Source organism: Leuresthes tenuis, unplaced genomic scaffold (genome assembly GCF_036924035.1).
Source record: "Leuresthes tenuis unplaced genomic scaffold, fLeuTen1.0.hap1 SCAF_12, whole genome shotgun sequence".
Lineage (NCBI taxonomy): Eukaryota > Metazoa > Chordata > Actinopteri > Atheriniformes > Atherinopsidae > Leuresthes > Leuresthes tenuis.
In genome coordinates, this window is record NW_027325366.1 from 30,535,947 (window position 1) to 30,563,032 (window position 27,086).

The 27,086-nt window shown below is 42.5% G+C and overlaps 1 protein-coding gene across 1 annotated transcript in view; it reads left to right on the top strand.

Annotated features, from left to right (window-relative positions):
- Positions 1–12,034, top strand: part of arhgap20 (Rho GTPase activating protein 20) — a 28,266-nt gene extending 16,232 nt beyond the window's left edge. Inside the window, exons 10-15 of the mRNA XM_072397463.1 lie at positions 514–704; positions 896–1,060; positions 2,123–2,232; positions 2,595–2,784; positions 7,961–8,072; positions 8,955–12,034. Of these exons, the coding sequence (XP_072253564.1) occupies positions 514–704; positions 896–1,060; positions 2,123–2,232; positions 2,595–2,784; positions 7,961–8,072; positions 8,955–10,573 (2,387 nt within the window). The 3' untranslated portion in view covers positions 10,574–12,034. The remainder of the gene's footprint in view (positions 1–513; positions 705–895; positions 1,061–2,122; positions 2,233–2,594; positions 2,785–7,960; positions 8,073–8,954) is intronic.
- Positions 12,035–27,086: the final 15,052 nt, after the last annotated feature.

Consider the following 27,086-nt stretch of genomic DNA (forward strand, 5'->3'; position numbering starts at 1 on the left):
AGAAGTTTGGGATGCTTTAATGTCTGAAAGCTGCACACTGCTGCAGCGCCTTTGGTTGAAAATGCTTCAGTTAGGATCTTGTCTCCCCCTGAAACTTTGCTTTAATTAGTCAGCTGAATGTTCAAAATGGCAGGAAGTAAAAAAAGCCCCAAGGCAGGTATTATGCAAATGAGCTTCACGGTGATGTCATGAAGGGAGAATAGGGAAATGTGGACTATGAATTAGGTGTTTCAGGAAGCTCAGGGTCTGTGTTTACTGTGAGGGAGAATAACTGCCTTCTACTTTTAAAAGTAGGATCCTTTTCATGCACTGAAAGCTGTAAAACATATTAAGAAGGGGGAACTCATAAACCACATGACTGTGTAACTCCTTAATCAAGTCACAGCCTATTTTGTTAGAAATTCTGGCACAAAGAACATAAATTAAAAAGTATTTCTGAGGCTGCAGTTTTGGAGAACCTGTTACTGAGTGCCTTTTGGTGCCTCTCTTTTGGTGCCTCTTTTTGCCCCACAGAGCCTGGTCAGCAGAAGCCTTTTAAGAGGAAGAGGTCATTGATCAACTGGCCTTTCTGGAGAGGTTCCAACACGCAGCTGGACGGTCTGCCTCTATCCCCAACGTTGCACTCCCCCTCTCAGGGGCGGCTGTTCGGGAGACCCCTGAGCTCTGTCTGCTCTTCAGATCACAGCCTCCCAAAGCCTGTCATGGTGAGCAGAGTGGGGGTCGCTCAGGCCAGTAAGAGGGCTTGGAACTTCATCTCGATGGGTCACAGGATGATTTTGGGGTTGACTGGAAACTTAGCTTAAATAGAAAGCACTTTTATTGGAGCTTTTGTCTAATGTAGCACCTTATGTAACTGTGTTAGCTAATGACATTCACCAACTGCTGTTTCCTCAAGGACATGTTGGTGTTTCTGTACCTGGAGGGGCCGTACACCAGAGGTATCTTCAGGCGGTCAGCTGGTGCAAAAGCCTGTCGGGAGCTCAGAGACAGACTGGACAGCGGGGCCGAGGACCCAGAGATCACACACCAGTCCGTGTTCGTCATCGCCGCTGTACTCAAGGTAACACCCTCAACCGCAACCTCACATCTCCTCCGTCTCACCTGTTTGAAACCGGACAACAGAAAGCAAAACGCGACTGATGTGTGTCCAAAGTCACCCAAGTCCAGACAGGATAATCTGCCTCCGGAGAGTCAGGCAGGCGGCCAGTCACACTCACAAGGTGCAGCATTGTTCAGGGTCCAGGGAAAACAGAGAAAGCAGCTCAGGTGTTTTCTTTTACAGGGAGGAATCATCTGGCTTTTTTGTCTGATGTGGCTCACCTGAAACAGGAAATGAATGGATGAATTCTGCAATAGAACGTTGATTTTTATTTCCCCGAACAAAAATATGTTTGGATGAATGGCTTTTAATAGGATAGTTTTATGCAATATGATGCTGTTTTTTAACATATGCAATGAAGAATAATTGTAAATTCCATGTATTTATCCATCTTTGCTCTTATTTCTGCTTCTCTTCGTACTCTTATTGCAGTGTGATACCCAACTTCTTTCTATCAATTCCTCAAGATATAATTTCTGTTGCAATGATTAAATCTTTGCTCAAATATCTATGAAAGACCAATGAAGGCAAGTTAGACCAAAATGAGCTATTCATAGACTAACAGCGTGACTCAGAGCCACATAATGAGAGTACGAGGTTAAACAAAGAAAGCTAAAAACTTGTCCAAACGTTCCCATGAAAGCACAACTCAGGACATTTTACTGAAGTTCCCAACAGAAGGAGGTCAGCTTGTGCTACAGCAGCTCAAATGGATTCATTTCTGTTGAAACGCAACAGTTTTAGGATCTAAGCAGAATTGAAAAGAGTTTTATGCAACTGCACTTTGATCCAGTGATTAAAAACCTTCATTTTTACAGTGTTTTTTACAGTGTTTTTTATTTTTACTGAATAAATCTGAGGAAGTTTTTCAGGTGTACTCTTTAGAAAAAGGATACAAGTTAAGTGAGAAATGTATATCGCTTGGATGTGTTATTTGTTGAGTCGTTAACTGTTAAATGTTACCCTCAATGCTGAACATGTTTAAGCTTGACCTCAATCGGTTAATCACATTTTTGCACACAGGACTTCCTGCGAAATATCCCAGGCAGCATATTATCTGTGGACCTGTTTGACCAGTGGATGGATGTGATGGAGGGGGAAGCAGGGGAGGAGAGGATACCAGCTGTGCAGAGGTAGGAGCTTTAAATCTCAAATTAATTCACATTAGATTTAAGACAATAAACCCTTCCCCTTGGCTTACAGTTTTAAAGCTTAACCATGTGACCAGCAAACCCACAAACACATCAAGTGATACGGACGCTTGTTACACGTGAAAGTCACGAAGCAAACATCGGTTTTGTCCTTGAGGCAGCAAACTAAACTCCCGTTCCTGAAGAAAAAAGAAGCAACATTAAAGCAATAATAGAAACGATTTGTGGAGTCCTACACCAACACACACACACTGCAGGACCAAGGCTCAGTCTTTTATGGCGAGTTTAATGCTCACTGCCATCCTCTTTCCCCCCCTGACTGTCATTATGTGTCTCTGTTGCAGGTTGCTGAACCTCCTGCCCACCGAGAATCTGCTTCTGCTGCGACACGTCGTCGCCGTGCTGCACTGTATCCAAGGCAACGCCCACGACAACCAGATGAACACCTTCAACCTGTCTGTCTGTATTGCTCCCAGCATGCTTTGGCCTCCAGCCCCGAGCACCCCTGAGATGGAGGGAGAGGCCACAAAAAAGGTGAGAAGGAACACATGCTACTGTGTGTTTTCGGCAGAAGAAGCTACTTAAAAAGAAATATTTGGCAGAATAATTTGAGATGCTGGGATATATGCTTGTCCTATAGGTCTGTGTGTGTTCGGTGTGTTTAATTATTGTAAGTGTCTGCTGGTGGGACTAAGTTTGCGTGATGGAGTGTGTGTTTGTGTGTGCAGATACTTTCTCAGACAGTGTGCAAACTCTGAGGAATTTAACATTTCAGTGGAATAAGCAAAGTACTTCAGCACGAGTCTGTGTGTGTGTGTGTGTGTGTGTGTGTGTGTGTGTGTGTGTGCTACTGTGTTGCATGAAATCCACATGACCAGACAGATGGACTGTGTTTGACTGACAACACTTTATAAACATACTTCAGTTTATGTTCACATGCACACTTAATCTCGTTTTCCTGTGGATGTGAGGCCTGACCTCTGAGCAGGAGCTGACCCACTAACACACTTGTGTAACACTCACTTTAACCCACACGCACAGGGTGACATTTGCATCTCATCACTTAAAATCCCTCATAAATCGTAACATTCTTGAGTTTCAGAAAGACTTGACAGGAAAGTTTCTTGATTCTCTGTTTCTGGTTTACAACTAAGAGAATTATATATGATATCAGTCTCCCAAATTTTAATTCACTTTGCCTCAGTTCTGTTTATTTATATAGTTCATATCATACCAATCCATGACAAAAAGTCATCTCAGGATACGTTAAATCAGTTGAAATTCATTGTAATCCATTTAAATCAAACTCAGTGTATTATCAAAGCGCCACAGCTAAGTAAACCAGCGGATCACATAGTATCTTCACTCAGATTCAATCCCCAGTCCGGAGCACGGACTCATTTTAAACAATAAAAGACTTCCAGCAGAACCAAAATCAAGGAGGCCGTCCATCTTCCATCTGCCGGTGTGTGACCATGCAAGCAGTTTTACTCCACTGTCTGTTCAGACTGTCTTGGCTGTTTTCTTGTGGACTCGTGGATTCCCTCGAGTCTTGGTCAGCCAGCCTAACCTGAACTGGCATCATTTCGATCAGATACTGCAGCCTCACTCCCATTAGACCCATCAGAGAGTCCCTGGAAATGCAGCCCACACTTTTTCATTTGCGCTCTGTCTGGAAGGTTATTTTTTGTGTTGCACTCTGGCTTTGTGGGTAGCTGCTTTTTTTGCTTATCCTTCCAAAAGTGCGCACGTTGAAGCCGTTGAGGTTCATTGAGAAAACATTCAAAGAATTTCCTTTTGAATCCCGACACTAGAAGTGTGTTTCTGCGTGGACTAATGTGTCGCTAAACACCTTTTTCTTTCTGTCCACACACACGTCAGCACAGAATTCCTCAACACCCACAAATACCAAAAGATCTGTTTCACAAATAGTCCTCTGATTAAAATGTTCCTGTTTGGATACGGCGTGTTTGCGTGTCTTTTCTGAGGACAGGCGGTCTTTTTCTTTACCAAATAAAGTGAGATTTGGACACTTCCACCTTGCGCTCAGAGCCCCTGGCTGTGTAAAGGCTGCTTTCCAACCTTCTCTGGAGACACGGGAATTCTGAGTTTTAGAAGGTTGTGTTTGAATGTTTTTCTCTCTTTTCGTGCACCGTATAATTTAAATATTTCTGTATGAACATAGCTGTGTAGGAGCCTCTGAGATAAATGCAGCTTTAGTTTGTGTAGTTATGCTCTCAAGGCTGGTTCCTGAAATGTGAACCGAGCCTTTACAGCACCTTACTTCAGCTTTTTGTGCTTTTAGAATCACACTGATTCTTCAAATGTTTGCTTAAATCTCTACAGAGAGGTGTTCCTTAGCTTATTGTGCCTCCTAAAGCACATACGTGCACGTACTGATGGTTTATGGGCTTCCTGTCCTGCCACAGTATTGTATACTCGGTTTCAGTGTGTATTCAAGTAGCAGGCAAAGGTTTTTGGGGATGATAAATACTATTTGGTTGTTCTATTTCCTGTTTTTTGAATGTTTTGAAAAGGTTAAGGAAACATCCTACTCAGGTTAAGAAAAAGAAACAGTTGTGAATTGGCTGTTGATGGATGGGTCGGTGAAAGTCTCCTGGATGCCCACAGGCTCTTTCCAACAGTGCCTCATATCACGTAGCAGCCCTCTCTGAGTGACACAGAGGAATGCTGGATAAGCAGCTGAAGGAGGGCAGCAAAGTGAAATGAAAGGGAGATTGGCAGGTCAGAGATGGACCTGGAACACTTTTTGCTGCAGTTAAGACATTTTCTTTCAGTCTCTCGACTTCCATCCTGGGTTTTTGAGGCCATTATCCTGATGTAGAAGGCAGCATCTTTTCATGTTATCCAGTCTAAGCCTCGCTTCTATCTCCCAGTGAAATGTTCCTCTGACTCCAGCTGGGACTCGAGTCCACAGCACAATGAACCTAAACTGTGCTTTTCTTTCTTTTCTGCACCCATTTTTTCCTCGAACTTCATTAGTCCACAGACTCATTTCATTCTCAGATATAAGGACTGCTTAGATGTTCATTTGCATACTTTTGATACTGAATTATGTGATGTAGATGCAGGAAAACCACTTCAGAGTCTTTCTGAGGGTTCAGGCAATAATAATAACACAAAATACACAATTTTATTATCTTTTTTAATGAGTTTTTAAAGGAAACTTTCATCTCTGACTCGCCTTTCAGAGATCATATCATCTCAGTTCACTTATTACACATTGATTTGATTATTTCCACCATTAATTACTGACTGTTTTCCATTACTCACTGATAGATATGCACTTAACGCATGCCAGTTGAAACAAACAGCGCGCTGTTGCTCAGGAATGAGACGATGGAATGTCGCTGTGCAGACAGATGTCACGGACGAGCAACAGTCTCTAGAGTTATCTACCCTTTAATCCACAACACACTTAGTCTTGTAGAGATGATTGAGTAGTTGCCTGTGTGTGTAAGTAAAGAAGATGTGGTCAGGTGTGCATATGATGTAGCTGCAGACTGCTGGTGTCGGCCATGTTGGAGGATTTGAGGAGGGATCGTTTCTACGTTCATATCAGCTCGCTGTGTGTATGAACTAATTCTGCCTGCAGGTTATGGAAAGCAGAGCCGTGAATTACTCATAATTAAATTAATATGTGGCCTGTGGGCTTTCATGCAGCAATTATTAGCAAATTTGGTGTCTGGGAAGATGTTATGTGCAGACAGAATAGACGGAGCCTGGAGAAAAGTGTTGTGTTTGTTCTTTAGTTACAGGTGTGAGGGATAAACTGTTGTGAGGCTCATTAAGTTGTGAAACTAAAAAAAAAACAGCTCATTACCCCAGATAAATGTGGTCAAATGGACACTGAATTGTAGTTCTTTTGGTCTAAAAAGGTCTTTCCTATCCAAAAACGTTTACCTTAACATACACAAATTTACTGGAAACTCTTTTTTAAGAAGTTGTTTCGCACCGAAGGACTGAGTGAGCGCCACACAGACAGAATCAGACAACATCTGGCTGCCAAACAAGCGCAGTGTCTGTTTTTCACTGCTGTGTCTGTCACAGAGGCTCAGCGACGGCGGGAAAAACAACGCGTATATAAACAAAACTGGCAGATTTTAGTGGAAACTTTCCGCAGTTGGGGAGTCTCCAACATTTCTGAGTGGCTCTGGTGTTTGCCGACTATTTGTGTTCGAGGACGTAATCCGTGTTTAGTAAATTTTGTCTGTTTAGTTTGAAAGCCGGTGCCTTCAGACAAGTTGTGTGATTTGTTTGCATACATATTCCAACTGAGCTGATGCTGATTCTTAGAAGAATCAGAAAATGTTTATACTCAGCAAACGTAGGACGCTGCAGCCAAAGTTCCCACACTGGATTTTTCTTGTCTTTTCCAGCGATGGACTTTCGGGCGAGCATTTAAACGAGTGGTAATCCAAGCCAATAGATGATGTCATATAAAATCACCAGGACATTATCCAGGACAGAGATTAAAAGGAGTTGCAGGAGAAGTAGGAGTTGACTGCTTCACAGTCGCCCTGGAATGCAAATACTCCTGTAGGACTTGGAGGGCTGACGTCAGTACAGCTCACATATTTCTCAAGATAATATGGGACACCAAAAAAATGCAGTTTTTAACCGTTGTTACAAATGTATTTGGGTCATAGTTTAAAAGATTATAGCAGTCAGTTTCTCCAGCACAAGAAAGTTGTATCAGTGCACAATCAATTTTAGTCATTGTTCACAAGACTTGATTTTAAACTTGAGCTGAAGGATGAAGACATTCGATGACAATTAACCCAAAAAATGAATAAAATACTTGCATTAATGTTGACAAAATAGGAGTATTTTTCATAGAAAAGGCTTCCAGATATTTACCCTTAAATCTAATACCTTATAACGCTCTACTGTTGTTATAGCTACCATATCAGGATATGAATGGTTGTACTACAGCAAACTGAGAGCGTCACAAAGGCAGCTCTATTTTTACCTGGCTAGACTTAAGCTGAACTCATTACCTGCTCTGAGTCTGGAGCAGTTTATGCTCAGAGTTTTGGATGAAATCGTCCAAAAAAAGACACAAACTTCCCATATTCTTGTTCTGATGACATCCCACACATCAAATAACTGACGTTTAGCAAACTTTGGGTCGTAGGTCAGTTTAAGTGACACAAAGTCAATGATTAAACCGTCACTGTAAAAGTGGGCCACATGTAGATGATGATCACATGTTCCAAACTCAACACAATGTTGATTCTGTGATATTTGAGCTACTGTATCCTGCATGTTTGGAACCTTTATCCGGGGTAGGCAGCCAAAAATGTTCCTCTTTACAGGGATTTTTTGGTTTGCTGCTGTCTGAGAACCTCCTGCATCAACAGAAAGATCACGGCCCAATCCCTCCGAGCACGGTGGACATTCAGCTTATAGGTTTTATGTGATTAACCTGGCGGTTTGTGAGTTTATTCGTCAGGATGTGCTGACACATAAAACTTGGAAACTACACGTTGGCTAAATTTCTGCTGAACTTTGGCTGCTTCCCTTGAGGAACTGTTTCAACAACTGGAACTTTGTATAAACAGTAACAGGCCTCATCTGAACGTAAAACAATAAAAAGAAATGATCAGCAGCTGCAGAGGAATTAAACAGAAAAAAGTCAATATGTGGCTGACATCCTGATTTATCCAGATGTTTTTCCTCTGCGCAGGTGTGTGAGCTGGTTCGTTTCCTCATTGAGAACTGCAGCAACGTCCTGGGAGACGTCGCCTCACTGTTCAGAGCCTTCAGCCAGAAGAGCAGCAGCAGCGACCATGGATCCGGTAAGAGCTGCGACTCAAGAGAACAAAACACATGGAAGAAGATCAGAGAACTGCTGTAAAGATGGAGTTGGCACTAAAATGGCATCCATCACATCATGATTATCTGTCATCATTCAGTCAGAATTTGTTATTCAGCATGTTTACATAAGCTAGTTGACATGAATGGTTTAGAAACACTTTAATCCTTCTATCTGATTAGTGGACTTGATCTTTATCTTGTTTATTTTAATCCTACAAAGCTTTGAGCTCATTGTATTTGTTCACATGGAAGGGATAAAACCGCAGCTAGCTGTAGGAGAACCTACGACGTGGCTCTCCGCTCTTATAGCCTTCATTTCTTTTCTGAAAGGTACTAATAAAGCCTCAGTGTGCTGCACAGGTTGAGACTCTCTGTGTCTGACTGAGTCGCCTTTGCTCTTTCAGTCCTGTTGATTGGGGTCAGCAGATCGACCTGCAGTAATTTCAGTGACAGCCAAGGTCACAGGTGCTGATTAAAATACCGCTGAAGCTCCTCATTCATACATAGCACTAATTTTCCTCCTCGTGCTGTAAATAACTGCCAGAGGTCAGGGTTCACACAGCAGGATGACGCTTTGTCCTCTGTTCTCCACATCTCCAGCAGTGAACTGTGACTTTGTTCGTTCAGCTGGAGGGGGATCAAGATTCTTAGTTTCTCTCAAACTGCTCTTAGTTTTTTCTGCTTTGCGGGGGAAGTTTCGAAGAATCTAAACAATCTCAATCGCAAAATGTTTGATTCATCTACACAGCCAGCACGGATTATCCCAAGGGTTACTGCTCTGTCTGGCTCATGTCTTTCTGTTTAATTTTCCTACTTTCACCAATCACATTCTTTTTCTAAACCTTCCATCTCTTTGTTCCCAGATGTGTCGTCCTTCCAGATGAATGACTCATCCTACGACAGCCTTGAGAACGAGCTGAACGATGATCCTGAGTCTCCCTACCAGGAACAGTTGCTACTCCGTGACAAAGACAAGCCCGACAGCCGCAGTCGGGACTCTGTCATCACCCTAAGCGATGGCGACCCTGATCCGGACCCTGACACTGACCACCTACTGCAGCTCCCCCCTCTGGCTAGACCCAGGAGGTTCAGCCCTGCAGTGCGACAGCCTCGCAACCGGCAGGCCAACAGCTCATCACAGGGTCCCAGACGGCTGAGGCGGAGCTCGGAGCCTGCCTTAGCTTTGGCAAGCACGCCGTCTTTAAACACCGTGATGGTTCATGCTGAGAATCACCACCCACCGGTGAGGAAGGCGAGCTATGATGCTGCCATGGAGGGGGAGGAAGAGGACGAAGTGTTTATGGAGCAGGGCCTGAGCAGACTGCAGCTGAAGGAGGAGGGGAAGGATGGGCGTGAGAAGAAAGGAGCCAAACTGCAGAACGGTGGGCGGAGGAAGCACGCGCCTCCGCCTCCGCTACGACTGGACGCCAGCTGTTCCAGTCTGTCATCACCGGCAACCTCGCCAACGGGCTCCTCCCTCAGCTCTTTAGACTCCGCCTTCTCACAGTACTCCACTGACTACGCTACAAATGGAGCAGTTCTGCCCCATTCACCCAGAAACTCCCCACCTCAGAGGGAGGCCCTGCCCCACTGGCAGCAATCCGTCCAGCCCCCTCGGACCAGTCAAACCACCTCCCACCCACACGGCCTCCACCCTAACACGTGGCTTAAGAGGGACCGCTGTCTGTCACTAAGGCAACCTGAAGGTGGACACACAGAGGACTTGCCTGTGGTAAATGGAAATTCGCATCCAACCAGTAATGGCCACTCGGTCGCTGCCCAGGAAACCGTGGTGACGAATCAAAACTGCCAACAGAGATCCAGCAGCCCTCCATCCTACCAGCAGGCTCTGCTGCAGCTGCAGCGCAACCACTCTCCTTTCTACAGAGGGACTGAGAAACCTCTGACTGTCAAAGACCTGAGGCAGCTCCATGACCTGACCTGCACCCACAGACCCCCAAACCCAGCCTCCCCTAACAACCCCAAACTGCTGGTGGGGGGTAACTACGTGCAGCCCCCAAAGGGGGTTTTCTATGGACAAAGTGCCACCACTCTGGTCATTCAGAGGCCAAAATCTCACTCTCTAACTCCGGCCATGGACAACCACAAAGGGCGGAAGACTCTTCCCCGCCGAGCATCCGAACCGGCCAAGGTCTCAGCGAACTCTGACCACCCAGTGAGCCTCACCCTGGACAGGCCTCGTGCCTCTAAGGCTCAGCTGCAAGACCGTAGACTGAGAGTGACAGATGTGGAGCCAAACCACTCCAAGATGAACCTCTGCCTTTCGCCCTCTGCTACCCGTGCAGTAAGGGACTACTTTTCCTCGCAGGGTCAGACGGATGCAGACGCCTCCGTGCGGAGGAGTCAGGAGGTGGCGCGAGCTATTGTTCAGAGTAAGAAGGAGTGGCAGAGCAGGCGGTGCAGCGACCCCCGACTGGAGGACTTCGAACAGCTTTTTTTTGCAGAAGAGTCATATGTGTAAATACGAACTTTGTACAGAAGAATTGTAAATGGGAGACTGATCTTTATCAGATATGTTCATATGTATACACCTTTCGTCATTATTGTGATTATATCCCGCCATATACATGCTTTTCTTGTTGTAGATTACTGTTGTGGTACTTCAGATTTTAAAGGTACAGATGCACCCCCTGCTTCAGTGGTTCACCTCTTGTGTTCCAACAAATATTTGGCACAGCATAACCCGGTATGAATATATCGAACTCCCAACAAAAAGGTTTAATTGAACATCTGAATCCATAATTAGGTTTCTCAGAAAATGGCCTCAGAATGTATTCTTGCTTCTTCGGCACATGACAGAATCCTGGGGGGGATTTGCAAGAAATTAAAAAATCGAGGACAAAGAAGCCTTTTAGAAGCTTGTAAAATGTAAATTTTTTCTTAAAACTGGTACAAAATGTGTCGCTGGCTTGTAAATAGCTTTAAAACTGTAAGACACTGAGCTTTTAATACTCATATTTCTGCCTTTACCCACAACAACTGCGATGCGATGCCATCGTTGTACATACTTGTTCATATTAAACACCTTATACAGTTTTCCAGTAACAACATTTGTACCTTTCTTCTGCATTAATTATGTGAACGTGTAGTTTTGGCTGTCTGAAGTCTGCCTGTGTCTCTGTGGGGCTGGTATTTATTCACTGAAGCTGAGTTTCCATACGCACTGCTCACAGTGTTGTTTTTGGGAGCTCTCGTCTGCATCTCTGTGAACGGAGAAGGATGTGGAGGCTGTGTTTACGTGTGCATCGTGTGAAAGAAAGTCAAAAAGTAGTTTAATGTTGATCATGTCTCCTTAAGGAAAATGTGAGGAAGCCTGTGCCACTGAGGTTGAAAAAGCCCATCAGTCTCATAAAAACACAGCTTGGTGTAACAGTCTCTCCAATCTTGTATGTTTTGTCCTCAATAATATGACCTTTTTGCTGAGACTGCAGTGTTTATTGTAGGTGACTCAGTTAATGACCTTATTTCACTGTGTATTAATGTAATAAGTAGAGCAGTAACTGATGTATCATTGGCACAACGTAGGACCAGTTTCACGAGTTTTCATCAGTGTTATTTCCATAACTTTTTCACCAGATTACTCACTGGAATAAGGCCATTGTCATCTTAAGTGTTGTCTCAAAAAGTACTTTTTGTATTGTAATTATCTCCACTACCGTGAAATGTGTTCAACTTGTATAGTTCAGCATATTTATAATACAGATATATATATAAATATATATAATTATATCACCTTGTTTCTTGGTATGTCGTGTGAAAAAATCTAATGTGTATTTTTGTACATGCCAATTCTGCTGCTGCTGTCTTAATAGAAAGTATATTTGCTACAAAACGCACCATTTGTATATTGTGTACATCTAATGTGTAATGGTCACAAGAAGAAAATCGTTGATTTTTAATAAATGCTTCTCTTGTGAAACTACTTTGCCGATCAGATTTGAGTTTGTTCCAGCGTTTCACTTCGGAGGATGAGGAAATAGTTTCCTTTGGAAAACATCGGCAGGGAGGGATTCAGGATGGAGAGATGGGCAATAATTACACCAAATAAATGAAAACAAGACCTTTGGTTTGCCTTTAGAAAATATCTTAAAAGTAAGTAAACTTTATTTATATTGTCAAGTCAAGTTTATTTGTGGCATATTTCATGTACAAAACAATTCAAAGTGCTTTAAAATAAAAGCATTGCAGCAGGGAGCAGAAGAAGCATCAAAAATACATAAAAGAATATAAAGAGAAAGAAATTAAATCATTAAAATGATTAAAAACAAGCAACAGTTTAGATAACTTAAAAGATATCGTGCAGATTTCATGCATAGACACATGAGAAAAGAAATGTTTTTAACCTGGATTTAAAAATGTCTACATTTGGTGACAGTTTAATCTCCTCTAGCAGTTTGTTCCACTTGTTTGCAGCATAGCAGCTAAATGCTGCTTCTCCAGGTTTAGTCTGGACTCTGGACTGGACCAGCTGACCTGAGTCCTTGGATCTAAGAGCTCTGCTGGGTTTATATTCTCTGAACATATCACAGATGTAGTTTGGACCTTTAAAATCTATTCTGTGACTGACTGGAAGCCAGAGTAAAGACTTTAAAACTGGTGTGATGTGTTCAGGTCCTCAAACTTCTGTTTGATGGGAGAAGGCAGTTTTGGACCGAGCAGAGGATCACTGAGGGTCATAACTAACAGGGGGCTCCCTAAAGGACAGCATATACCTGTATGTTGCACTGGCTGCATTCCCACCACAGAAAGGAATGCTAAAGAAAGGCATGATGCTTAAAAGCAGCCCATTCTTGGTTAATTCCAAAGTTACCTTTCAGAACTGCATCAATAGATTGATTTAATCAACTCGCTTCACTGACCATCTTTTATTTCACATTCCATGATTCAGATCTGAACTTGTAGAAACTGCTTTTAGAATCACGGCGCCTGACTCCATCAATCCATTTTCCATTTTCTCTTTATCCAATTCAGGGTCACAGAGAGGCTGGAGCCTATCGCAGCTGACATTGGGCGAGAGGTGGGGAGCATTCTGGACAGTCTGCCAGTCCATCACAGGGCCAACACAATCCATGCACGCTCACACTCACTGCTTCAGCTCAATTTAAAATCACCAATTATCTTAATATGCCTGTTTTTGGACTCTGGGAGGAAGGCGGAGTACCCAGAAAGAACCCAAGCATGCATGAGCAGGACATACAAACTCTTTGTTTGAACTGTTGTTGGAATTAAGCATGTAATGACATTAAGTTCCAACCAAAGTTGCATGAATTTTTCACTCAGATCTTGTGTTTATGATGGAAGAGTCAGACCACCGTGTAAAGTCTTTTTCTCCCAGAGATTCTCAGTGTGTTTAAATTCTGGACTGAAAATTTGAGCCTGATGGATCCTGGCATTGTCATCTTAGAGTGTGCACGTGCCACCAGGGAAGAAGAAAAATGTTTTGATGGAAAAACCTGGACATTCAGTAGATTTAGGCAGTCAGCTGATCTAATTTCTCTGGGCAGAAAATGTTGCTGAACCTAAAAGAAAGAAAGAAGCCCAGATTATAACGCTGCCCCCACAGGCTTGTACAGTCGGTGCAAGGCATGATGGGTGAAGCAATTAATTTAATGCTGTTCTTACCCTGATGCACCCATCATCCTTAAACAAAGTAAATATGGACACAAGACCAAGCTTTATGCTCCACAGCAAATTTTTTGTTTGCTTTTCAGGGTAGTTTAGTCACTGTTTAGTCCCAATACCTTGAGTTCTCTTCAAATTCTGCATGTGGACTTTTACTGATAAACATTCCTGTGAGTTTTAATTGATCTTCAATCAATATCTTTCGACTAACATCATACCTCTTGGTTTGTCAGTTCTCAGCCCAGTTTTGGTTGAAACTATCCTCATCAATCTCTTCTTTAAATCTTGATTTGCTTGCTCGGCGCAGACAAATGATTTGAAACAGAGTTGCATCTTTTCCACAGCCACAGGGTGTGTCTTTGGTGTTTAAGGAACGAGAGCTACTCCCTGCATCAGTTTGAGTTAAATAACTTCTTGCCAGTTGAAACATATCAGTCACTGCAGTACTTTTCCAATGTAAGGCTCCTATCTGGTTGCTTAGTTTAGCCAAGTTGTGTATCTGTTGGAAACTCACAGAAACACCTACTGAACCCTTAAGCTCAGGGAGTAAGAATAAGGCTGCAAAATGGAGGCGAGAAACCTTTGATCGAATCGATCAACTTACTAACAAATCAGTTCTGTTTGTTTCCCGTTGAAAAGCTTTTGCAGCTGAAATATTTTGGCATCTCGGCTTCCTTCACTTAGCATCATCTTTAATCACAGGACAGTTGGAACAAATGCTGACGGAGGAGGTGAGGGTTCAGGGAGGGCGTTTCAGAGTCTCAGATTCTTGACATTTCAGCGCCCGTTCAAGAAGTCAGCAGCGCTGGTTGCTCCCATCAGTCTTATCAAGATGAGCTTGAAGTGTAGTAACTTCAACATATCCAGGTCTTCTGTAAGTTGGCTGGCACAGCAACACCTAAATCTTTTCTCAGTGATGACAAGATCATAACAGAAGCTTCAATTCTCTCCGCATTTCGTTCAAATTCCAAAATATTTGTAAAGAGATGATTGTAAACTCACTGTATGTTGGTCCTGTGATGGACTGGTGACCTGTCCAAGTGTTTCCAGCCTCTATCCCTGCAGGCAGGGTACACAGCTGGGATGGGCCAGGACAATGAAGCAGGTATAGGAGATGGATGAATGGACGACTGTCAACACATTTTGGTGACAACAAAACAAGTTCCTACTGTACTTTCTGTATAGTGTGTATGTGATAACATCCAACAGAATTATATACAACAAGTCACCTGGAACTTGAAAAAAGAAACAGCTGGAGGAACATGTTGCAACTAATTAGGTTAAAACAGGTCAGTAAGATGTTTGGGTATAAAAAGAGTACCTTACAGAGGCAGAGTCTCACGGAAGAACATGTGCAGATGTTCAATCTGTTAAAACTGTCTATATTTCCAGTTCTGTCTAATATTCCATCATATTCAGCTCATAACATCCTCAGAAATCTGAAGACATCTCTGTTTACAGTTGAACATTGATATTGGATGTCCATAAAGTTCAGGCCCTCAAGCAGCACTGCATTCAAAACAGACATTAGTCTGTCCTGGAAATCCCTGCATGGGCTCAGGAACACACAGCTCACCGTAACATCCACAAATGCAGGTCAAAGCTCCATCATGCAGAGAAGAAGTCATGTGTGAACTATAATCTGAAGCCAAAGCTCATTTAAAACAGATTGAGGCAAAGTGGAAAGCTGTTCTGTGGTCAAATTAATCAAAATTTGAATTATCTTTCATGGAATTCATGGAATACTTCAGCATACTCCAGACTAAAGAGTTATAGTTATAGTGCTTCGTTCAAAGGTCTGCGTCTCTGATGGTATGGGGGTGCATTAGTGAGTGTGAAACTGGCAACTTGCACATCTGAAAAGGCTCCATATACAGGTGTTAGAGCAACATATCCTCCCATCAACACAGCATATCTTTCAGGGAAGGTCTTGCTTATTTCAGCAAGACAATATTTAACCACATCCTGCATCTATTCCAACGGCATGGCTTCATCACAGAAGGTGCTGGACTGACCTGCCTGCAGTCCAGAGCTTTCACCACCTGAAAACATTTCAAATACAACAAAGGAGACCCAGAATTGTAAAATGGAGTTAGCAGCAAATCAGGACCTTTTCTGCAGCATTTATGTCTCTCTGCTCATGTTACTCTGTACAATAAGTTTGTACAACTGTGCGAGGTTAGCTTACTAAAGAATTCCCACGGTACAGATAATATCACCAGGAGCAGAATCAGTGAAAGTTGGCGCTTTTCACAGATGACTGAAATCCTACCTGATCGTAATCTTGTCTGGATACACAAAGGTGCACGGCATTAGAAAGCATGGTGATCCAGTCAGGGAACTGTCTTCATGACAATGAAAGCTATGGTTTTAAGCTAACTTTTGCATCTTTCTTCACAAGCCAGGACTAAAAGTGTTCACATGTGCCTAAAAACACGCATGAAAACATTTGCTGTGTTCTATCGTGTGATATGCACGAAGGTGAGCTTACAGCAGTAGATTAGATCTCAGGCCATGGAGGTGCTGCTTGGTTTTGGACCAGAATATCAATCTCAATAGGAGACACATGATATGCTTATTGTGCCACATCGCTACGAGTGAGCATTGTGCAACCATCAGCAACAACCAGCCAATACATCACTGTCAACAGTCACAGCAGGCGACAGACCACATTCCAAACTTATTAAAAAACAGTTACTGGTTGGACAAAGAGCCTCATAATGCCGCCTCTGTGAAGAGTTACATATTTCAGACTGATACCAGAGAAACTTGTCGCATGTACAGATTCATTGTGGCACCAAAAATAGTTCTCTGGAGTGAGGATGTCAAATGCTAGCTTACATCTAATCTACGTTATTCTTAACGAAGATGGAAGTGGAACTTCAGTGGAAGTAGCCAAGCCCACCTAAATGTAAAATTTTGCCTGTAAATTCAACATATTTTCAGTTTAAACTCTCAAAGTATTCACAAACAAAACCGTCTTTTTTTCCCAGTGCGTTCTGTGGACTAGAGTCCCAAATATATCAAAACAGTGTGAAACCTAAACCCAGGCTACGTCACAGCCGGAGATACACATGGAAGGACTTCCTGCACTGGTGTATGCGTCTTAGGTTGGACAGTGTGTGTGGCTCAAGAGAAAACACTTGCGGACATGTTGCAGTTCATGGAATGTAAATACCAGCTGTAAAACAGGATTTATGTCACTGCCACAAGATAACAAAAGGAATCCTTTGAGTGCAAAATTTGGCAGACATGTCAGTGTCAAAGGTGAATCTCCTTCTGTCTTCTGTGACCTGAGAGATGATGAGTGCAGAGAGGAAAGTAGATTTTTTTCCTCTTTTTTTTCCACAGTGGCTGCTGGTATGTACAAGCTCAACATATCTGGCAGGAGATTTATCCTGCAGCTACAGAACAAATGTACCTGGCTGCATGTGGCTCTGGTTTCCATTCTGTTCTGCTTCTGTGGAAAGCACAGGCAATCATACGAGTGGTGCAACTCCAACCAAAGGCAACAGCAGGGAATATGAACAGCATGTGTTTCTGATAAATAACAAGTTGAGGTAATTTTGACATCTTTTATCACAGCGCATGTTGGATTTCTGGGGTACGTCAGCAGCTGAAGCTTCAGGCTCACAGTGACATCTATCAGTGGTGGGTGCTAACAGCCTTCTTTATTCAGGGCAGATGTAGTCTCAGATTCTCTACAGTAACAAAAAAATGTCCACTCAAAGTGGCAGCAGTCACCACCTCTTGTCCCCGTTGCTATCATAGTTAGCCATTTGCAGTAGCTATTCTTGGCTTTCTGTTTGGAAAATTCTGTCTTCGTATTTATCTGCTTCTGTTAAAATTAATGTATGTTGAGTCCCAGCTGTCGTTATCCACAATAGAGCAAGCTGCAAACTTTTAGGAGCAACGTTTCAAGCCAAAAGTAGTTTACAGCACAGCTCTCTTAAGGTCCCACCACAGCATTTCAGTCAGGCTGAGGGCTGGCCTCTGACTGGACCATTGCAACACCTTGATTCTTTTCCTTTTCACACATTCTGCTGTAGATCTGCTGCTGTGTTTGGGATCTTTGTCCTGTTGATGAGCCAGTTTCAGCCCAGCTTTAGCTGTGGGACAGATGGCCTCACATTTGACTCTAGAATACTTTGGTATCCAGAGGAGTTCATGGTGGACTCAATGACTGCAAGGTGCCCAGGTCCTGTGGCTGCAGAACCAGCCCAGATCATCAGCCCTCCACCACCGTGCTTGACAGCTGGTATGAGGTGTTTGTGCTGATATGCTGTGTTTGGTTTCCTCCAAACGTGCTGCTGTGCATTATGACCAAACATCTCCACTTTGGTTTGGTCTGTCCAAAGGACATTGTTCCAGAAGTCTTGTGGTTTGTTCAGATGAAACTTTCCTCTGCTTTTATAAAGGTGCATTGATTAGCAGAAACCTGGCTGCTACTTACCATCTCAAACTGTGTAATATGTCATGTCATACCATGTGTTGTTTTTTGTTTCATTTAAGATCCAGTAAGAACCAAATTGTGTTGTTTTTTAAACATATCCTGCTATTTTATGCCTTAGAATTTAAAGAAAGTGTAAAATCTTTTTCACATTCCTGTATATATATCGCTTAAATGTGCCGACTCACTGGGGAATTTTTCCCGTTTGCTCTATTCTTGATTCATTTGAGGCTTGTTGCTAGTTTTGCAGGTGTAGTTCTCACTCTCAAGACCCTCAGCTGCCCTCTTGGCAACAGAGAAGCTTGCTTTTATTTTCATAAGGACGATAAGAGAGTTTTTAAGGCCATTTGGCTTCTCAGCAAGATTCCTCAGCCAGTGCGTAGCTTACTGCACAGTGAGGTCACACCCGATAAAATCTATCCCACTCATGAATTTCAGTCAAAACAGCAATTAGTATTGTTTTTCTCCTTTTGCTATTCTGTTGACCCTCTCTGAAAAGTGCGTAAAATCCCTGGACAGGAACCCTGGTGAAATTCCCACATGTTGTTTTCCTGACACACATTCTGCTGCTTTGGTGAAACAGTAAAGTTGCTGTGAAAAGCAGGCTGAGCCCCACAGAACCCTGCATCTGATATTGATTAGGTTTAAGCCCGCAAAATACTGGGATGCTAAATAATTCATATTCTATTTTACAGTCTTGTACCATGTGATGGAAGTAGCTAATGTAAAAGAAGAAAACATGTTTTATGAGTATTTCTTTCCAACCACAAGATATGATTGTGTGGTGGGTTTGTGGGACTCTGCAGAGGTATACAACCACCAAGAAAAACATGTCCGTTTTTTGTTTGACAGTCTTACTTCTAAATATTGCAAATCATGGGCACAGCTTGAACAGTTTAAGACCTCCAACAAAGTCTGATTGCATAACAGGAGAGAAGGTTTACTTTTTGGGACACTGATCACCGACAGAAAGCTGGCGCAGAAAGTCAATACCTGCTTCCCCGAGAAGATGAAGTACTGCATGCAGATTAAGATGAGGTAACCACCTGAAACTCATCTTCAAGAGTTATAGAAGAGCAGCAGCCAGTGTCTGTTTTTAGCTGCTCCTTATTTGTACAGTTAATTGAAAGCTCGTTGTAGTGGAACATCTTATCTTTGATAAATGCAGCCAAGCATTTCCATTACAACGTGTGTAAATAAGCTCTTGACATTGTTTGTCATAGATTTTGTAAGATTTCTAAAAATATGCAGATCATTCAGCTTCCAACAACGAATCCATGTTAAATCGTGTCCACTTGAAGGTTTGACACCAGTCTGGGAAAATGATTACTGCTTTTGTACTAATTTTCCTTTAATTAAGTTTTAAGTACAAAATACACCCCTTAAAAATGTTCACCCAACACCTCAGAGAATGACAGCAAGAGCGGCTGACAAAATTGAGTTATTTGATACACATTCAGAGCTTGTTCTCATAAAAGCTGCTTTGTGCTTAAGCTGAGCCCTTCTCTGCTGCTGTGAGGCACCTTTGATAAAAACCTTCCATCAATAAATGACCATAAGTGAACCCTACTGGACTCTCCTTCTCCTCTAAAAAGGAGGGAGTCTGTGTTGGCTTCTTGCCCTCAGCTCCCTTTTAAACAATTGTTCTCCATCCACTCCGACTCCACTCTCTTTCTGTCCATCTATCAGCCTCACATGCCAAAACACACTCTTGTGCAAGCACTTTCTCAGTCACACAAACATCGACGCACCACTAAAGGCAAACACCGAAACGCACCCATTTATTACATCTCTCGTTTATCTGCATTATGCTGAAACGTCAGCAAGACATGCGGCGTGTGTGCATTTCTGCGTTTGTGTGTGTGCCAGGGGAGGTGGGCGGAAAGGACCATGAGTGCGACCTTTGCTGGCATGAATAGAAAAGGATTAGGCTTAGCTTTCATCTACCTCTTTGGTATTACTGCCAGAGCTCCTATCCGTGCTCCCCATGAAATCAATAAAAAAATACTTTGAAGATCCCCCTTTTGCATTGTTTTTCTTATTCAAGAGGGGACTCCCAGAATATTGAGAGTCCCTCCACCACGCAATGTCAAATTAAGATACCGAAGAAGTACTATTGTTGTACTTTGCAATGTGACACGTACAGCACAGTTGTGTTCTATCTTATAATATCTGAAACTGTTTGTCGTTTCAACATCTACAGTGAATAGTTTTAGGAATACACGCAGGGAGTCAGTGTAAATTTGAGTCAAAGCCGAGGCCAGCAACCACTGTTGGATGTATTTGAGCAGCACTCCATGAGAAACCACTAGCCCACCATGATCAATACAGCCGCATGGGCTCAGGAGTACGTTTGAAAACCACTTTCGCTCAACACAGTCCACCGCTGCATCCAGAAATATAACCAAAAACTGCTTTAAACGAGGACAAAGTCATGTATCTACCCCTGCAGAAACTTTGCTGAGTGTTCTGGGCACAATCTCGTCTCAGATGGACAGAAAAACAGTGGATACATGTTCATGTTTCAGCTGATTTGGGGTAAAATTATCTTTGGGTTCTACATGTCAAAGATGAGAAACACCATCCAGGTTGTTATCAGCAAATGCTGCAAACGCCAGAGTTTGTAAAGGTAAGATGGGGCATCAAGGACCACCTGCCTGTCGTCCAGTTCTGCCTCCAGTTTAAAATGTATGAAGCGATATGAAAGAAAAGGTTAATCAAACAACGGAGGCACAGACTGTTGAGCAGCTGAAATAATGTTTTAAACAAGAAAGGACACAGGTCCATCTGAAAACCTGCAGTATCCTCAGCTCCCAAATGATCTGAAGGTGTATTTAAAAGGAAAGCTGATGTAACACAAGGGAAGATGCAGACATCAGAGCTCTGGCCAGTCAGGGCGTGGACAAAGAACATCTGAGGGTGTGCTGAGGTGTCTGCTGACAGGATGTTAACCATACACTCTTTTTCCCAGTTTTTCTGGGACCCACTCTCTTCCTCGTGGGGAAACAAGCTACTGTAGGGGTGTGCTGCTGCAGGTGTGATGATCTGCAAATCTGTTTAGGATGGCAGCAAGTGTCAGTACCTGGTGGAGTTGCCAGAGATGAAACCACTGATCTTATGATTTAAAAGCACTGCCATTGCCCAGTTTAATCTTGAGTTTATTAGAATACCCTTAAAGCTGTGGCTCATGGGGCACAAAAGCCGGATATATGGAGAGAAAGTTTCAGGTTATTGTTGTCAGAGTTTTGTTTGTCAGCCATTACTAAAACCGATTCCTTCTCCTCGTTAGTTCATCTTGTTGTCTTATTAGCATTTTGAGTAATGGAGTTAATGTGAGTCTTTTCTTTGTCCAGCAGTTTGACCACAGCAAGCATCTGGGGCTGCAAATATATTGAATTTTGGATCAATCCTCAGTGAAAGCAGGTAAAGCAAACAGGGGGAGGAAATGGCAGGTGAGGTGTTTGTGCTGCCATGACCTATGAATAAGAATGAAGACATCAAGAACAACTGATATCCCCCACTCAACACCAAGGCATCAGAAGCACAGCCTCCCCCATCTACACCTACACTCCATGTCCCCCTTTTATGACTGACATGTGAGTCATGTTTGGTGGTGGCTTCGTGCTATTTATGTTGGGGGAATAAAGTGTTCGCCGCATGGGATCACTTTTTGATCCTGTTGCTATGTTGGTTTTTGAGCAACAGACTGTGAAGAGCATCTTTTATTACAGAAAATATCGCTTATACCGAACATGTATTACAAGTGCAATTCTTGAAGGTGAATTTGTGTGTTTTTGATCATTTCAGCGTATGTTTGTAAGCGTGTCTGTGAGTATCTGAGCGTAAAAGAGCTGAATTTCTCATTCATAACACTGAGAAAACACTGTGCCTGTAGTGTTTGATTTATGCTACACAGAATGTCTGCGTACCTCATTTGTCAGTTTTACCCCTAAAAGCTTTTCATGTGCAGCAAACACATCTAAAGACCCAAATCCTGCCTGTTGAAGAGTGAAGCCACAGGACAAACAATGCCAGTTCTTTAGGATGAAAAGGAGTTTGCATCATCAGCAAACAGCATATTTAACATGACAGTATGGCAGTATTTTACAACATTAAAGCCTGTTTCCAAAGCAGTGAGGTCAGATGCAATCCTCTCAACAGTGGAGTCCAATGGCCACATGAACGTGAAAATGAAAAGATAGATTCGAAAGCTTTATACCGTATTTGCAATGATCTGTTGACTATAAAGGGAGGCTTCAAAGGCAGAGAGTACAGCTATACTGTAAAAGCATAGGCTTGGAAATATAAGAGGGTGCCTACATATTTGCATGCGTCTGTGTGTGTCCTCAGACAGATTCAACATGTTCGCTGATAACCCAGCAGGTATCTGGGCTCCATTATCCCCATTAACTAGTCACAGATGGCCGTTATATTGATGTCCTTCAACACGCTCACAACAGCTTTCGTGTTTACTGCAGTGGGGGATTTTTGCAGTTCCCCATCATGGCTCCACTGTCTTTGATATGGCCAAAATTTAAAAGTGCTCGCAGCCTCTTGCCAAGAAGTGACTCAGAGCTGGCTCGAAGGTGACATAACGCACTTTCCAGAACCCTCTTGGACATTGCAAGGTCTCGTAATTCAATTCAATTCAATTCAATTCAATTTTATTTATATAGCGCCAGATTACAACAATTGTCATCTCAAGGCACTTAAGTAATATAGTCCAATTCAAGCCAATTGGAATTCAATTCATTGTAATCATAATTAATTCATATAGAGCCAATTAAAAAATAATATCCTAGCTAAGGAAACCAACAGATTGCACCGAAACTTGTCTTCAGTTCAGTCTCCCGTCCTGAGCCTGAGGGACTGTGGAAAGGAACGACTCCCTTTAACAGGAAGAAACCTCTGGCAGAACCAGAACCAGGAAGAAACCTCTGGCAGAACCAGACTCAGGAAGAAACCTCTGGCAGAACCAGAACCAGGAAGAAACCTCTGGCAGAACCAGAACCAGGAAGAAACCTCTGGCAGAACCAGACTCAGGAAGGGTGGCCATCCGCCTCGACCAGCTGGGGTTTGAGACGACAGAAAAGAGGGGGAAAAACACCATAACACCATTCAAAGGATACCTGCTGGAACAGGGAAACACAAGTTAATAACCACAATAATGTCACAGGTACATAAAATCATTTGAGAAGTTAAACGGGGGGGAAAAAGTGAGGAAAAGTGAGGAAAGGTGTGACAGATGAGGTCCCCCAGCAGTCTAAGCCTATAGCATCTTAACTATGGGATGTTTCAGGATTACTGAAACAATCAAGTAATGAGCTTTGAGTTTTGATAAAGTGGGTACAATGATCTCTAAAGACACTATTCTGATGGCTCTTCTTGAGGCACCATCGAACGAAACGCTCTGCTTAGATGTGACCCATGGGCACATACCGAATGCATTCGTGGGGTTTTGACATCGCTTCTGGTACAGAAAACAATTTGGAAAAAACCCAGAAGGACCATGAGGAAATGACTTTAATGTGCCAAAAATGATGAAACAAGTGATGTTGAAAAATAACTTTACAAATTAAAGTATGTTTTAGATAGCTTATTAGACTTTAACTTGACTTCTGCCAATCTAATTTCCTAATTACATCATGAACTTGTCACAGTTTAGTTTTTTTCTGTCACTGTTTATGTTTTAATAGTCTTGTTTTCAGGTTATGTTCTGGTCATGTTTTTTCCCATTTTTGCCACCTAGTTTCACTCACGTCACCTGCTTCATTGTTCACAGCTGCACCTCGTTCACTAATCACTCCCTCCACAGTATTTAGTGTCCTGGTTTCCTTTCATTCACTGCAGAATCCTCACCAACCCTTCATGCCTCAGTCACTGAAGAACAGTCTGATTTCCTGCCTCATAGCTCTAGTCTTGTAATCAACGTCCTGTTCATAGTTATTTATTCATAGTCTTGTTTTGTATTTCATGGTCTTGATTTTTTTTTGTTCCACGTTTAAGTATTTTTGAATCCGGCTCTGCCGCGCTTTCTGTTCTTGCCTTTTGCTCCCTGTTTTTTTTGGAAATAAACCTTTTTTGAATTCGAAGAACTGCACCACCGTCCGTGACAGAACTGAAGAAAACTTATTTAAGTTTCTCCAGCTTTGTGGGAACTTTAACTTTGTTATAGCTTGCCAACAACTAAAATCTGATGAGTTCTGACTCTTCGCAGTAAGATGTGAGTCTGTAAGAGTAACTGCTGAATTAACATCCCAAAGATCAGGTCTGTAAGGTTGTGCACCGACCCCTTACTGGACTTTTGCTGCTCACACTGCACCTGAGCCAGGAAATCAAAAGAAATTGTTAGTTAATGACAGTTTTGTGAGTATGTCTTTCCTATTATTCACCTTTATTATTCATTATTAAAAGGCAATTCCTACAGGGGCACACAGCATTATAGCTAGCATCACATGGCCTTGATGCTTGCTATAAATAATGAGTTAAAGAACAAAATATGTATCAAAGGATAGATTCTGTGGGGTTGAGCTTTTGTTGGCAGCGCTGGACATCCTGGGGCTGATTCTTTGCTTTGCTGTTCTTTGGAAATCTGAACAACATATTGTGAATATCTCTTTGCGGTGAAATTGTTGATAAATGTTCCTCTAAAACCCCCCACTGCTCTGTAGTCTGCGAGCTGAAAGTCTGCAGAATGACATCAGTCTCTTCTCCTCCCCTTTCTCCCCGTTCCAATAACTGCAAATGATGAAATGTGACCTTTTTACTTTTTGTCTACAGAGATGGAAAAGATGCAGGGAGCCATAAGTTCTCCCAGGATTCTTATTGATTATATTGATATTATTAATTGGATGTCATGGTGTCCCCCTCTTCTCCTTTCTCTTGTCCTCTCATTAGATCAACGCAGAAGGAAGTTATTCAGATTTTTCTCTCCATGATGTCCTGCCAGGATTTTGTTGACATTGGGGCCACTCACAGATGCAGTCAGTGGACTCCGGATATAGTATAAATGCAATATGTTACATAACTTGTGATGTAAACTGCTCCTTCTTAGCCAAACATGAATGAAAAACGATGTTCAAACCTAGCTAGCTGCCATGGTAACCTCTAAAGTCAGAGTTTGGTTTGGTGGCATCGCAGAGGGGAGGATGATCGGGTCACCAACACTGACTTTTTACTATGCAAAGTGATGGATGAGGCGTGGAGACCCATTCATTTGCAAGGAAGCTGTTCAAACTGTACACTGAAAGATTTCTGAGTCAGTCCAATCATGTCATGTGGAAACTACGGGTGCATTTGACATTTTCAGTTTGATTGAAACTCTGGTGCGATCGCTCTGTTGGTGCAGATCATCTGAAGAAGAGAGAACTCTCTGACCCAAATGTTGATGCTCATCAAACCATCAGACCAAGACCCTTTGTAGGGCTGTTGGTCCCAGTCTGCTTTCAAACAAATACAGTTTGATTGAAATATGAATGCAGCATGGAGCAAAGCACCAACTTCCACCAGGGCCAGTGGCACATTTTTCTCTTTTAAAGGTAATTAGCCAAAGCTGTATCTAAAGAGTTCTTATTTTTCAATGCTTCACCTCTCAGGTGGATTGTTTTAACATAATCTATCTGACAAACAAACTATTTCTGTCTGTCACATATACATCTGTCGAGGCAGGGAGTCTATGTCTGCAAATCCCAGGAATAAGAGACCCGGAAGAGGAATAAGAGCTCCCTTTTTGCCCTTCTGTGAACCTGCTTCTGCCCATCACAAAACAGTGCTGGTCGATATCCTGACACCTCTGATGCTCTACAGACAGTACGTTTACATCCAGAGTTTGGTCGAGTACTGATAGAGTTCCACCTGCACACTGAAGGGATGCAGGTATGGGAGGAGGATTGCTTCATCGACCAAAGGGTCTCCAACGGCATGATGCTGTGGTCAAAACATTCTGCTGCCTCTAACTGTCTCTGTTGGAGATCATCGTAAATATGAATAAAGCTCAAATCACCACACAGGTGCTGCCTTTAAGGTGCTTGAATGGCATTTTGTCAGATGAGCACAGCAACAGCCTGGAAATGCTTGACTGTGAGCGGGCTGATTTTTAATTGCAATTTCTGAGGTGAGAAAAACAAACAAAACATGTGAAGCAGAGCAGTTTCATAGGATTTGGCTGCAGTAATACACACTTACACCTCAATGTTTTTACAAAAGGTTGCACACTATCCCTTGTGGTTATTCTTTATTGTTACCAGCTTCCTCTTCCTCTGTGTACTGGACAGGAACTTTGGAGGATGTCTGGTGCTAAGGCCCATTTGAGTCTTGTGATACATGCAGGAGTGTTTCAACTCCCAGCTGCATGATCTGGGTGCGTAGATCTTTGAGAAGTTTGATTTCACATGACTTTGATTGCACTAGCATGTGTAAATGCGTTTCAAAATCTGGTTTTGATCTGACTAACACAATAATTCGTTTTCTTCTGTCATATAAACATACTTAGAAATTCACTGTGACACTTACAGTGGACAAAATTGACTTGGAGGGAAGGTTTTTTTTGGAAGATTCTTGCATACTTTTCCTTGTTTCCTAACATAAGCAAGTCACGGTTAAAACCAAAACATACAGAGATGGGTCAAGTTGCAGTGATTCTTTTGCCTGTACTGTTTATATAATTATATCACTTCTCAGGAAACATGCTGAGACAGTGACATCGAATCTGTAAAAGTCTGTCATTGCAAGACAGCAGAAACACCCCTGAGCCAGAGTTGTAGATGATGAACTTCAGGTAAAGGTCAGGTCAAACCCTCCCTTAAAAGACAGGGATATAATTGTAATAACTCGCCCAAAATCAAATTAAATAAGACGTCTGAAAAATACATGTCTCTGTAACTGATTCGATTACTTTCATTGT